The following is a 13,662-nucleotide window of genomic DNA, read 5'->3' on the forward strand; positions in this document are numbered from 1 at the left end:
TGAGCCCTTTACTAAAAAGATCTAGAAACTGAAAAGCCGATCTCTTAGAGTGAATCATTTTTACTTTTGTCAGCTTCATTGTATACATTTATTCCAATAAACATTTATTGTCTGTTGTATGCCAAGCACCATGCTAGCTGCTAGGGATTTAAAGATGGTGAAAAATGAGTTATCTTGATTTAAGGAGGTGGTAGGGAAGGGAAAATAAACAGTTGGGGAAGAATTTTTGGCCATGTTTCCGTGCAGTCTGCGACTAGACCCATCAAGGACTAATGAAACGTTTTCTTCTCTCCAGAACAAACAGTTCCAATTAGAAGCCATCTGATGGAATTAGGTCTAACAGCAGCAAAATTTGCTAGAAAACGAGGGAATGTGTCACTTGCAACAAGACTGCTGGCACAGTGTAGTGAGGTTCAGCTGGGAAAGACTACCACTGCTCAGGATTTAGTCCAGCATTTTAAAAAACTATCAACTCAAGGTCAAGTGGATGAAAAATGGGGGCCTGAACTTGACATTGAAAAAACCAAATTGCTGTATACAGCAGGTTAGTAAAATGAACTGTGGTTAGTATATGACAAAATAAAAATCATGTGTATGAATGTTAATGTGTATGATGTAAGGCAATAAAAGTTGGGTTTTTTTCAGCTGTGGCACAACATTTGTGTCCTGAATAATAAATTACCTGTAATTGACTTATCTCTATAATTTGGGGCTTTTAAAAGAGGTAATTTTGGTGTATTCAAGTAAGAAATGTTTCTGGAGATCATTGATTACCACTGAATTTACATGGTCACTTTACCCTGAAATACTGTTAATCGTTTGCATATAAAGCTAAGGTCTGATTTTTGGTTTTCTGTAGGCCAGTCAACACACGCAATGGAAATGTTGAGTTCTTGTGCCATATCTTTCTGCAAGTCTGCCAAAGCTGAATATGCGGTTGCCAAGTCCATTCTGACACTAGCTAAATGGATCCAGGCAGAATGGAAAGAAATTTCAGGGCAGCTGAAACAGGTTTATAGAGCTCAGCAACAGCAAAACTTCACAGGTCTTTCTACTTTGTCTAAAAACATACTCGCTTTAATAGAACTGCCATCTGTTAATACGATGGAAGAAGAATATCCTCGGATAGAGAGCGAATCTACAGGTAGGATATCTTTATTTTATTAGCTTTAAAATATTAATTTTAGGGGCGCCTGGGTGGCTCAGTCAGTTAAGCGTCCGACTTTGGCTCAGGTCGTGATCTCGTGTTTCATGAGTTCAAGCCCTGCATCGGGCTCTGTGCTGACAGCTCAGAGCCTGGAGCCTGCTTTGGATTCTCCCCTGCTTGTGCTGTCTCTCTGTCCCTCAAAAAATGAATGAATGTTAAAAAAAATTTTTTTAATATTAATTTTAGAAGTTATTTCTCCCTGTTTTAAAGTTTACAATGTTATACTGGCTGTAATTTGCCACAGAAATTGTTTCTATGGAAATTTAGCGTATTTTACTGCCTGGAAGTAAGTAAAACACATTTCTGTAGGATCTAATGCTACCGTGCAAGTCACTTAAAACTCTGCCCACCAGGCCTTCCCTAACCACGGTGCTTTTATGCACTTAGATGTTTTTGCTGGCAAGACGGCCCTGCCCCAGAAAGCTAAATGTCACCACACACTAGAAGGAGCAACAAAGACAGATAATAGTAGCTTGTGGTCTCCTTGGGTGATAGAGCACAGAAACTACTGAAAGATGAAAGTTTCACATTTTGACACTAGTGCTAATAATAGGGTACTTGACAAATAGGGTAGTTAATTCAGTGTTGGAGAGCCTATTATGGTAGGTACCGTTGTCCATGTTTTACAGAGTGGGAGATAATTAACCTCTTTGCCAAAGCATGAGAATATACTTTCATTATTGTTGTTATGAAGCATAGGACTTTGATTTCTTACATTGGTCTTATGAAATCATTCTCATCTGTATATTATATAGTCTTGATATAAGGGATATGTCTGGTGACTATTATAAATCTTACATTGGCATAGGACATTCTAGCAGGTGATTTCTTTACTTCTGAACTGTGGATAAAGACATTTACCTCATGAATTTCTGATTGAATGAGATTGTATACTTATCACCTATGTATTACTTTTCCCAGAATGCTTCAGCTTAATCTAATCACAAGGAAGTAACCAGTCATATCCATAATTCAAGACATTGCACAACACATCTGACACCTGAACTGTTTTTTTCCCCCCAATATATGAAGTTTATTGTCAAATTGGTTTCCATACAACACCCAGTGCTCATCCCAAAAGGTGCCCTCCTCAATACCCATCACCCACCCTCCCCTCCCTCCCACCCCCCATCAACCCTCAGTTCGTTCTCAGTTTTTAAGAGTCTCTTACGCTTTGGCTCTCTCCCACTCTAGCCTCTTTTTTTTTTTTCCTTCCCCTCCCCTATGGGTATCTGTTAAGTTTCTCAGGATCCACATAAGAGTGAAACCATATGGTATCTGTCTTTCTCTGTATGGGTTATTTCACTTAGCATAACACTCTCTAGTTCCATCCATGTTGCTACGAAGGGCCATATTTCACCCTTTCTCATTGCCACGTAGTACTCCATTGTGTATATAAACCACAATTTTTTTATCCATTCGTCAGTTGATGGACATTTAGGCTCTTTGCATAATTTACACCTGAACTGTTTTTATGTAAAGTGTCGTGAAAGATATTTATGTGGTTTACAGGGTGATAATTTAAGCCGACTTGGGAAGCTGAGTGGTTGATTTCAGTTTATTAGCCTTTTCAAAAAGCATAGTAGGAAATGTGTTCCTTTGTCAAATTTTGCACTGTAATATTCTGGAACTTACTGATAGCTTACAGATAATAAAACCCCAAAATGTTAATGGGAGTGCTGTTAGAAATTTATGAATGTAGCATTGCTGAGTTCTTTCATTATTTTTATTTTTATTTTTTTGTCCATCATGGCAGTGCATATTGGAGTTGGAGAGCCTGACTTCATTTTGGGACAGTTGTATCACCTATCTTCAGTACAGGCACCTGAAGTAGCCAAATCCTGGGCAGCATTGGCTAGTTGGGCTTATAGGTGGGGCAGAAAGGTAGTTGACAATGCCAGGTACGTATGTCAAAATGTGTAACTTAGCTAATGCATTGCAAAATAGAGACAGAAAATGTCTGCTGACAGGTTTTGGTAACTTGACATGGCATGTTTTGATAGCTGCAACTAGTGACTTGTTTATTTTTATAGTCAGGGAGAAGGTGTTCGTCTGCTGCCTAGAGAAAAATCTGAAGTTCAGAATCTGCTTCCAGACACTATAACTGAGGAAGAAAAAGAGAGGATTTATGGTATTCTCGGACAGGCTGTCTGTCGGCCAGCGGGGATTCAGGCAAGGAAAATATGATGTAGTGTTGGGAGAAATGGTGTCAGGATCACTGTCTTAATTCATTGATTTCGAGGAGGTTGATCATATATATACTTGATTAAATATTGAATAGGGTTTAGGCAGTTTTTGTTACAAATCAGAACTTTGAGTTTTAAAATGAAAGTGAGTTATGATACTTTTCTAAGAAAAATGTAATTTCTCGAGAAATCATTTCTTTAAGGTCCTGTTATTAAAATAGGTGAAGTTTGTTTTATGGGAATGAAATTTCTCTTTTAGGTGTTTTGATCAGAAATTAGGTTCTTAACACTAGCTTGGGACCTTTTTAAACTACACGAGTGCCTGCATACCACCCCAGATAGCTGAGTGGGACATGTGCACACGTATTTAAGCTTGCTAGGTGATTGTACTTCACAGCCAGAGTTGAAACCTAGTGAACTAAACGAGCTTTAGGATTTATTCCCTCTCTGCTCAGAGTTCTGTCAATTCTAGAATGTCACAACTACTGAGTAGATACAGACTTTAAAAGTTGGGATTTTATTTGCTAACCTAACCTCGTCTTGCTCTGGACTTCAGCATGTATCGCTGTCTGCCAGAGCTGGTGTTCTCTACATGCCCAGTACTATGAAGAGAGCAGGGTCTGTTGTGAGTGAATTCTGTGAACATTTAGCCTCAACCTTCTGAACAGATTATGTTTAATGTTCTGCCGGCAGAACATCACATTATAATTTGGAAGCGTTTAAGGTGCAAAACACCGGAGTTGTCTTCATTAGTTACGTTAGTAAAACATCATACAGAGGAGTGTATTGATACTGGTTTAGCATGTATAAAATTAAGTGTGAAGTAATTGAATTTTTCATCAACGAGAAAAATGCTTTTGTAGAATAGGAAAATCATATACCTTTTTCCCCTTTTCAGTTTGTGTTCAATAGCATTTTATGCCCAAATTTTCTTCAGGATGAAGATATAACGCTTCAGATAACAGAAGGTGAAGATAACGAGGAAGACGACATGGTTGATGTTATCTGGCGTCAGTTAATATCAAGCTGCCCGTGGCTTTCAGAACTTGATGAAAGTGCAACAGAAGGAGTTATTAAAGTGTGGAGGAAAGTTGTAGATCGAATCTTCAGCCTGTACAAGCTGTCTTGCAGTGCATATTTTACCTTCCTTAAACTCAACGCTGGGCAGGTAGGTAGCACACTGTTCTGTTCTGAGAAAGCGTATTTGACGTCTCTCACCTAGCAGACGAAAACGGTATTCTTGTTTCTGCCTTTCATCTTTTGCCCTTAGATTCCCTTAGATGAAGACGACCCTAGGCTACACTTAAGTCACAGAGCAGAGCAGAGCACTGATGATGTGATTGTGATGGCCACCCTGCGCCTGCTCAGATTGCTCGTGAAACATGCCGGCGAGCTTAGGCAGTATCTGGAACGTGGCTTGGAAACAACACCTACTGCTCCATGGAGAGGTAAGGGTCTAAATAAAATGTTTCAGGAAAATTATTTCTGGGTAGGAGATAGAAGACAATTTAAAAAATGGTAGTTCCTTCATGTTTATTATTTGAATGAGTTACAGAGTAGCTACACTAGTGATAGAATATGTGACCTGTACATTACATGTTCTTGTCTCCCACCTTTCAGAGAACCAGAAGGCTGAGAGGCAGGAGCTTTATGCATGCAAGATGAATTTTGGAGATCCTGGTGAAAATAACTTTTAAAAAAATTTTATATGCCAGGTGTTAAAAAATGATCTGTGTCTGTCTTTTACAGGCATTCTTAGAAAATACATTTGGCCAGAACATTGTTGAATTGCTCTGTACCCTAACCAAACATGCAAATCAGGAGCTATTGTTAGGGTTCTTTGTTATTAATACAGAGAGGAATTTGAGGCTCTTAGAACTGATGCTGACATATGTCAGGTTTTACATGTTTGCATCTACTGTGTTGACAGTTTTTAATAACTTTAAAGTATCTTTCTTTCTTCTTATCCTGAAGGAATTATTCCACAGCTTTTCTCACGCTTAAACCATCCTGAAGTGTATGTGCGCCAGAGTATTTGTAACCTCCTCTGCCGAGTGGCTCAAGATTCCCCACATCTCATTCTGTACCCTGCAATAGTGGGCACCATATCACTTAGTACTGAATCGCAGGCTTCAGGTATGGAATATTAATTAAAACACTGCTACTCTGCTCTAAATATAAAGTCTTTTGCAAGGAATGTCTGTTAGGTAAACTTTTTGAGCTTTATGTTACAGCGTTGGGGAGTTCGTACTTTTTTTGAGAATAAATAATAATAATAATAATAATTACGGTTTATTGAGATAGTAACTGCTGAGTCCCACAGTGGGGCATGTTCTTTACATGCGACCTTCAGCCTTACAGTAACCCATTCAGGCTTGGAGAAATCAGGTTCCCTGATGAGCTGAGTAAATGGTGGATAAGGAGGAAACCAAGCTCAGAGGGCTCTGGCTGTGAGAAAGCTTTGTGTGCTGAGGCTCATTTATTTATTTTTTCATTTATCTTCTATTTGCTTATAATATTAATAAATACAAGGCAGAAGATCCATGATTTTTGGTCATTTTAATGCACAGAAGGCAAATTAAAGTGAGTGCCCTTGGAGTCAAATAGATTACTGATATTTTTCTTAACATATGCGCATAGGAGAAACTTCCAAAGTGTACCTTATTCTTGCATTTTCTCATAGGAAATAAGTTTTCCTCTGCAATTCCAACTTTACTTGGCAATATTCAAGGAGAAGAATTGCTGGTTTCTGAATGTGAGGGAGGAAGTCCTCCTGCCTCTCAGGATAGCAACAAGGATGAACCTAAAAGTGGATTAAATGAAGACCAGGCCATGATGCAGGATTGCTACAGCAAAATTGTCGATAAACTGTCCTCTGCAAACCCAACCATGGTGTTACAGGTACAGAAAAGCACAATTCATATGTTTTAAAACAGCTTTTATTATATGCTCTCCCTCCCCATAAAACAACCTAGAACCCATCCATAAACACTGTCATGGAAACAGTATCTGAAGAACAAAAAAACCTTTAGAGTTTTTACTCTAGATGAGCTTTTACAAGTCAGTACCGGTTTTATAAATCAGTATTGATAGAATCACTAATCAAGGTTCTCTGCTCGTAGAATAAATCAAAGATGCACACAGTGAACTTGTAATTCCTAGTGTTTGCAGAACTGTGCTGGGCGTGTGGACTTGTAGCTGAGCGTATTTGGATGTACCATGTGTCGCAGGTTCAGATGCTTGTGGCTGAGCTGCGCAGGGTCACTGTTCTCTGGGATGAGCTCTGGTTGGGAGTTCTGTTACAGCAACATATGTATGTCCTGAGACGAATCCAGCAGCTGGAAGATGAGGTGAAGAGAGTCCAGAACAACAACACCTTACGCAAGTACGTTTTCATACGCTTTTACTCTGAAAACAAATTCGCTCCCTGCCCCCCTCCCCGCTTGTAACGTAAAATACACAAGACATAAAGTTTGTTATTTTAACCAGTTTTAAGAGTAATTCAGTCACAGTAAGCGTGTGTCCAGTGTTGTGCAACTATCACTCCTGTTCATTTCCAGAACTTATTCATCCCAAACATAAGCTCTGTACTCATTAAACACTAACCTTCCATGGCTCCTTAACCCTAGCCCCTCTTTACCACTATTCTACATTTTGTCTCTGAATTTGACTCCTCCGAGTACCTCATGTAAGTGGAGTCAAAGGTATTTGTCCTTTTGTGCCTGGCGTGTTTCACTTTGCATGTTTGGAGGTTCATCCATGTTGTGGCATATGTGAGAATTTCCTTTTATCGCCGAATAATATTCCATTGTAGGGATATACCTCATTTAGTTCATGCCATCATCTCTCAGTGGACATTTGGGTTGCTTTTTGGTGAACATCAGTGTGCAAGTATCTGTTGGACTCCGTTTTCAGTTATTTTGTGTATGATCCGATGGATTTGCCTGGGTCATATTGTTACTCTATGTTTGAATTACAGAGGAACCACCAGAGGAACTGGTGCTGTTTTCCTGCATCAGTTTACGTTCCTGCCACAAGTGCTCAAGAGTTCCAGTTTCTCTGCATACTTGCCAATATTTGTCATTGCTTGTTTTTTTATATAGTAGCCATCCTGATGGGTGTGAAGTGGTATCTGCTTGTGGTTTTGACTTGCATCTCCCTAACGACTAGTGATGTTGAGCCTCTTTTCATGTGCCTTTTGATCATTTGAATAGCTTCTTTGGAGAAATCTCTATTCAAATCTTTCGCTCAGTTTTGAATTTGGGTTGTTGGGAATTTTTTTTTGTCATTTTAGGAGTTTTCTCTGTAATTCTCAATATTAACCCCCTTTCACATGTATGATTTGCAAATATTTTCTCCCCTTTTGCGCGTTCTTTTCAGTCTCTTAATAGTATCTTTTGATGCACGTAAGTGGAGTTTGATATAGTAGCCCGGTTTTTCTGTTTTGCCTTTTGTTGAGAAATTGTTGCCAAATCCAGCGGCCAGAAGCCTTTCCTCTACATTTTTTTTCCTAAGAGTTTTAAAGTCTTGGCTCTTAAGGTCTTTGCTCCATTTTGAGTTATTTTTTTGCATGTCATATAAGGAAGGTAAGGGTCTGGCTTCATTCTTTTGCAAGTGGATGTCCAGTTTTCCCAGTACCAGTTGTTGAAAAAAGCTTCCTCTTTCATGTGCTGGATATTTTACAGTGCTGTGTTAGTAAGTTATTTTGCCAGTATTTTATTTATTTAGCTTACTCTCTGATAGTATTTACTTGCACTTGATGCATTTAAACTGTTCCGTGTTTGTAAAACTCTTTATGCCTCCCTGGCCAGAGAAGAGAAAATTGCTATCATGCGGGAAAAGCACACGGCTTTGATGAAGCCCATTGTGTTCGCTTTGGAGCATGTGAGGAGCATCACCGCGGCCCCTGCGGAGACACCTCATGAAAAGTGGTTTCAGGATAACTATGGTGAAGCAATTGAAAATGCTCTTGAAAAACTGAAGACACCCTCCAATCCTGCAAAGCCTGGAAGCAGCTGGATTCCCTTTAAAGAGGTACAGAAAAATCTCAAGAATGCTACTAGCATGGGAAATTCCGTATGAGATACAGAATTTAAATATGGGGACTCTCCTTACTTGCAATGTGAGAGAAGACTTTTGTAGGCCCCTAGAAGGCAACCTATGACCAGTTGCTTATAAGGAATGTGGAGAAAGAAAGGTGTTTTCTTTATTTTGAGAATTTGGCGGTGAGTGGGCCTAGGGCAGCAAACTTTTATCTGTAGAGGGTTCACACTAAGGAAGAATATACTGTAAAAAATTAACCAAGGAAGAGGTCTGGCCTCGAACTAAATATTGATTGCTTGCTTTATTGTCTTCATAAAGATTATAAAATTTAACCTTGTACCTATATAGTTTTCTTTGGGGTGGGTATTGAATATTCCTCTGTTTTTTTGTTATTAAATATTTATAACAGACAAAATGTTCACATGGAACAACATCAATTTTTATAAGTAACTGTTTTGAAATCGGTTCTGCATAAGCTACTTGGGGATGATTAGTGTTTTTAAATATTTGAGAATCCTGTCTTTTATGTTTTGGTCCCCTTAATTGTGTATTTTCTTTGACCTGGTACAGCAACAGCACCATTATTTTAGGAGAACATTTATCATGTTGTAGCTTTTTCTTTCTTTCATTCTCTCTTTCTCTATCCCTTACCTTACTCCTAATTTCCTTACTTAACTTTAGCAATGAGAAAACTATTAAAAGATAGTGTAGAAAGAAAGTCCACCTGACTTTAATGAGTAAGTGCAATCTAGAGGAAACTAGAGTACATGCTAAATTCATAGGACGTAAGCTAGAAGCACAAGCCTAGAGGGCTAACATGAAGACTGAAGTTCATTGTGTGTGGCCCAGCCAAACTTGTTTGCTTGTGTTCCATTAGCAGTTCCTTGCTTCTGTGTCTCCTTGTCAATAAATTAACCAAGAAAACCAGAGGAAGAGATAGGAAGAATACTTTAAAAAATAGTTTTTATTTACTGATGCATTTCTAAAGGATGTTTTTAACTTAATATAAATGAGGTTATATACAGTATACCAGTATGTATGTATGTATATGTGTGTATGTGTATACATGGTGTATGTGTGTGTGTATGCATGTATGTTTTTATTACTTCCATAATTGATAGATTAGCATTGGGTTTTCTTTTCTTTTTTTTTTAATGGTCCATCCATATTTTGTATGCAGGTGAACATTGATCTAATATGGGAAAATGCCACAGTGTATCCATTGTCCTGTCATGGATACTTGGGGTGTTCCCAGTTGTATTTTTCCTTTTATGGAACAAAGCTCGCTAAGGATTGATTACACATTTTTCACATGAAAGCAGAATCCAGAGTTCATTAATTCAGGTGCACATTATTGAGTTAGCTGCAAGCAGGGATACACCTACATATGCTATTCACTCCCTGCAAATTATTAGAGGGGGTTGTGGTGTTATTCTACATACTTTAAGTGGTCAGAGCTCTAACAGTGTATCTATTTGATAGCCAACAGCTGTCAGTTACATCTGCTCTATTGTGAGGACTTAATTGATTTGTTTTGGCACTGATCAAACATAGCTTAACAGTGGGGGGATTAGCTTGTTAGAAGCTCTGAATTTTGCTGCTGAATTAGTGCTTTCTTTCCATCTGCTGGGATTTCATTGCTTGTTTGGACAGAGAAGTTGGTCTGAACAAAGTAAAAATCACCTAGGTCACATCCACACACCACTGTTTCCCTTCTCAGGATGGCCCAAATACATAACGTCAAATAAGTATAGGCACTACAATAAGAAGTATCTATGTTGGTATGTTAAGTTTACTTTTATGCCAGTTGAATGTGGAAGAAAATAAGTGCTATAATGATAACATGAACTTGTTTTTCCCTATCTCCTAAATATAGATAATGCTGAGTTTGCAACAGAGAGCACAGAAACGTGCAAGTTACATCTTGCGTCTTGAAGAAATCAGCCCCTGGCTGGCTGCCATGACTAACACTGAAATTGCTCTTCCTGGAGAGGTGTCAGCTAGAGACACTGTCACAATCCACAGTGTGGGCGGAACCATCACCATCTTACCTACCAAAACCAAGCCAAAGAAACTTCTCTTTCTGGGGTCAGATGGGAAAAGCTATCCTTACCTTTTCAAAGGTGGGATTTAAAAGAAGAGCATTAATCTGATTAATCTGATTTTGTGTGTGAAATGTGATGGGAGAGGATTGTTTCAGGTGAATAGCCTGGCTGTGATTTTGAATAGCAGTGGTTGGAGGCTGTGTAGTAAGATTTTTCCATTTCCTACTGTCTCTTTGCTTAAGAACTTATATAAGCAGAAATGAGGTGCAGCTAATAATGCTAGTGTCTTAATACCTTGTGACTAAATGGAATGTTCTCTAATGCTGTCATTGTGCTTCTTTGGCTCTCAGTTTTTGACTGCTTCTGTTAACTGAGAAGAAACATAAAAGTGTATGTTTGTAAGCCCCTATGCCCCTCCACCCCATTGCACTTTACACCCATGTGGTCACCACTCTAGCTACTTTAACTTTTGTTTCCATAGGATTGGAAGATTTACATCTGGATGAGAGAATAATGCAATTCCTGTCTATTGTGAATACCATGTTTGCTACAATCAATCGCCAGGAAACGCCCCGTTTCCATGCCCGACACTATTCTGTAACACCGCTTGGAACACGATCAGGACTAATCCAGTGGGTGGATGGAGCCACACCTTTATTTGGTCTTTACAAACGATGGCAACAACGGGAGGCCGCCTTACAAGCACAGAAGGTTGATTAAAACTCAAATATGCATATACTATTATTTGAATATACATAAAAAAGCATATTAGTCTCTTGTTCTGTGTGAAATGCTTACAGGCTACTGTTCTTGAGTGTTTTGGAAAGTTTATATGTTACAGAATAGATTTAAGGTATCTGGGAAAGTGTTTCTGAGGCACATTTTATAAAAACTTAACAGGAAGAAATGGTGACATTTGACAGTCTGGTTCTAGACAAATACAGGGGGGAGCAGGTAGGATGGTAGTATGGTCATTAATCACTCAGTAAGTTGATATTTAACATCTTGATGCTTTTTTTATTGGGCTTACTAGGGTCTTTTAAGTTAAACTTATAATAAGAAACAGCTTGGAAACCCAGGTTCTTTTAAATTAAGGATGTAAATAATAAACAACTTTATATTTAGGGTTAATTATGTGATTTTGTGACTGGGAAATTTATGATTTTGATTTAGACTAGGGATTCAATTTAGCATTAATTGTAGCTAAGTACCTGAGTGTTGAGTATATGCCAGGAACAGTACCAAGTGCTACAGACATACAAGGTAAGTTTTCTAGTCTGAACTTCAGGATTCCATATCTAGCCAAAACAATCTAATTAGGTTAGGTATAGGAAGGAACAAGAGTTTGAAAGGAGTCGAGTTTAAAAAATAAGCATAGAAGACTACAGAACAATTATTGGGGGGTAGATTAGCGATGGGAATTAGGGACTACCTAAATATTTGTCTGAATGTTGTTAAATGACTTGATCAGTGAAGAATGAAATTTGTGCATTCATTAATGATAGATTTGAAGTTTATTTTGAGAGAGGGAGCAAGAGCGCACACGTGTGGGGGAGGGGCAGAGACAGGGAGAAAGAGAGAATCCCAAGCAGGCTCCAGACTGTCAGCACAGCGTCTCACGTCGGGCTTGAACTCAAAAACCGCGAGATCATGACCTGAGCCAAAGAAATCAAAAGTAGGATGCTTAACCTACTGAGTCACTCAGGCATTCCAAATTAACGACTAATTTTAAATAGAATTGTATGTTACAAAGAAGAATGTAAATTGGATATTGAGTTTGAATTGAACCTCGAGAAAATAGAACAGTAGACCAAGTTTCCAATAAAGTCATAGTAGTTAATTAAGAGAAAGATGTGTAGATTGTAAGAAAGATGGAACTTCCAGAAGAATTACCTGTTTGGTGTGTATAAATTGGCTAGATAGATGGAGAATGCAACTCAAAAATCAGTTTTTAACATACTACTTTATATTCCAAGTAACCTTTGTTTAAATAAAGTTAATTTTTTTTCTTAAAAAAAATTTTTTTTAAGGCCCAAGATTCCTACCAAACTCCTCAGAATCCGGGAATTGTACCTCGTCCTAGTGAACTTTATTATAGTAAAATTGGCCCTGCTTTAAAAGCAGTTGGACTTAGTTTGGATGTGTCCCGACGAGATTGGCCTCTTCATGTAATGAAGGCGGTATTAGAAGAGTTAATGGAGGCCACCCCCCCAAATCTCCTTGCTAAAGAGCTTTGGTCATCTTGCACCACCCCTGACGAATGGTGGAGAGTCACACAGGTATGTGTTTTGTTTGGGACTGTAATCAATATTGCTGTTTCTTTTGCCTGTTTCCTATCTTGTGTGTGTTGTTCACCGTCCTTCCCTTCCCCCTTGTCTCCCTCCAGACGTGGAAATTCGAGAACTGTATTTGAATCTTATGTGCACTTATTTTTATGAGGCGTGGCCATGACTGTGTGTGGGCAGAACAGAGGGGATTATGGATGGAACGAAAGAATAAAAACTTGAGAAAAGGAAAAACTAGGGAGACTGAAAATAGTTTGATTTTAAAATCCAGCATTCTGATACTGAGCACGACCAACAAGGACCACAGTGTTGTGTGCTGCTGCTCAGCGCAGAGCCTCCGTGACCGCTCGTAGCAGCCCCGAGGAGTGCCAGCTAGTTAGAAATGAGGGAGCGGGGTTATGGTGTTGGGAATTTTGAAGCGTCCAGTCTGTGTTGGAAGGAGATTTGCTGATGGTGTTACAGCCTGCTCTCCCCACCCTTTACCCTCTTGTTTAGTCTTACGCCAGATCTACTGCAGTCATGTCTATGGTCGGATACATAATTGGCCTTGGAGACAGACATCTGGATAACGTTCTCATAGATATGACGACTGGAGAGGTGGTTCACATAGACTACAACGTTTGCTTTGAAAAAGGTAAAATCAAATTGGACTTTTTACATTTACGTGTGGGTCAGATGTTTTTGGTGAAAGGACAAAAATAGAACCATTTGTCTTTTCAAGGTAAAAGCCTTAGAGTTCCTGAGAAGGTCCCTTTCCGAATGACACAGAACATTGAAACGGCACTGGGTGTAACTGGAGTAGAAGGTGTTTTTAGGCTTTCATGCGAGCAGGTACGCTGTTTCTCCACCTTTTCACGTACCTGTTAAATTAACAGATCTTGTGGAATGAAAGACTG

General features: G+C 38.9%; 1 protein-coding gene across 4 annotated transcripts in view; it reads left to right on the forward strand.

Annotated features, from left to right (window-relative positions):
* The window catches only part of SMG1 (SMG1 nonsense mediated mRNA decay associated PI3K related kinase), a 126,367-nt gene that overhangs the window by 86,960 nt on the left and 25,745 nt on the right, over positions 1-13,662 (forward strand). For all 4 annotated transcript variants that reach the window (XM_045460058.1, XM_045460055.1, XM_045460056.1 and 1 more), the window contains 15 exons: positions 296-544; positions 860-1,144; positions 2,964-3,108; positions 3,241-3,379; positions 4,331-4,561; positions 4,664-4,841; positions 5,368-5,529; positions 6,077-6,294; positions 6,624-6,778; positions 8,205-8,427; positions 10,313-10,559; positions 10,963-11,192; positions 12,512-12,760; positions 13,262-13,400; positions 13,488-13,597. In XM_045460058.1, the coding sequence (XP_045316014.1) occupies positions 296-544; positions 860-1,144; positions 2,964-3,108; positions 3,241-3,379; positions 4,331-4,561; positions 4,664-4,841; positions 5,368-5,529; positions 6,077-6,294; positions 6,624-6,778; positions 8,205-8,427; positions 10,313-10,559; positions 10,963-11,192; positions 12,512-12,760; positions 13,262-13,400; positions 13,488-13,597 (2,960 nt within the window). The remainder of the gene's footprint in view (positions 1-295; positions 545-859; positions 1,145-2,963; positions 3,109-3,240; positions 3,380-4,330; positions 4,562-4,663; positions 4,842-5,367; positions 5,530-6,076; positions 6,295-6,623; positions 6,779-8,204; positions 8,428-10,312; positions 10,560-10,962; positions 11,193-12,511; positions 12,761-13,261; positions 13,401-13,487; positions 13,598-13,662) is intronic.

Source organism: Leopardus geoffroyi, chromosome E3 (genome assembly GCF_018350155.1).
Source record: "Leopardus geoffroyi isolate Oge1 chromosome E3, O.geoffroyi_Oge1_pat1.0, whole genome shotgun sequence".
NCBI classification, from domain to species: Eukaryota; Metazoa; Chordata; class Mammalia; order Carnivora; family Felidae; genus Leopardus; species Leopardus geoffroyi.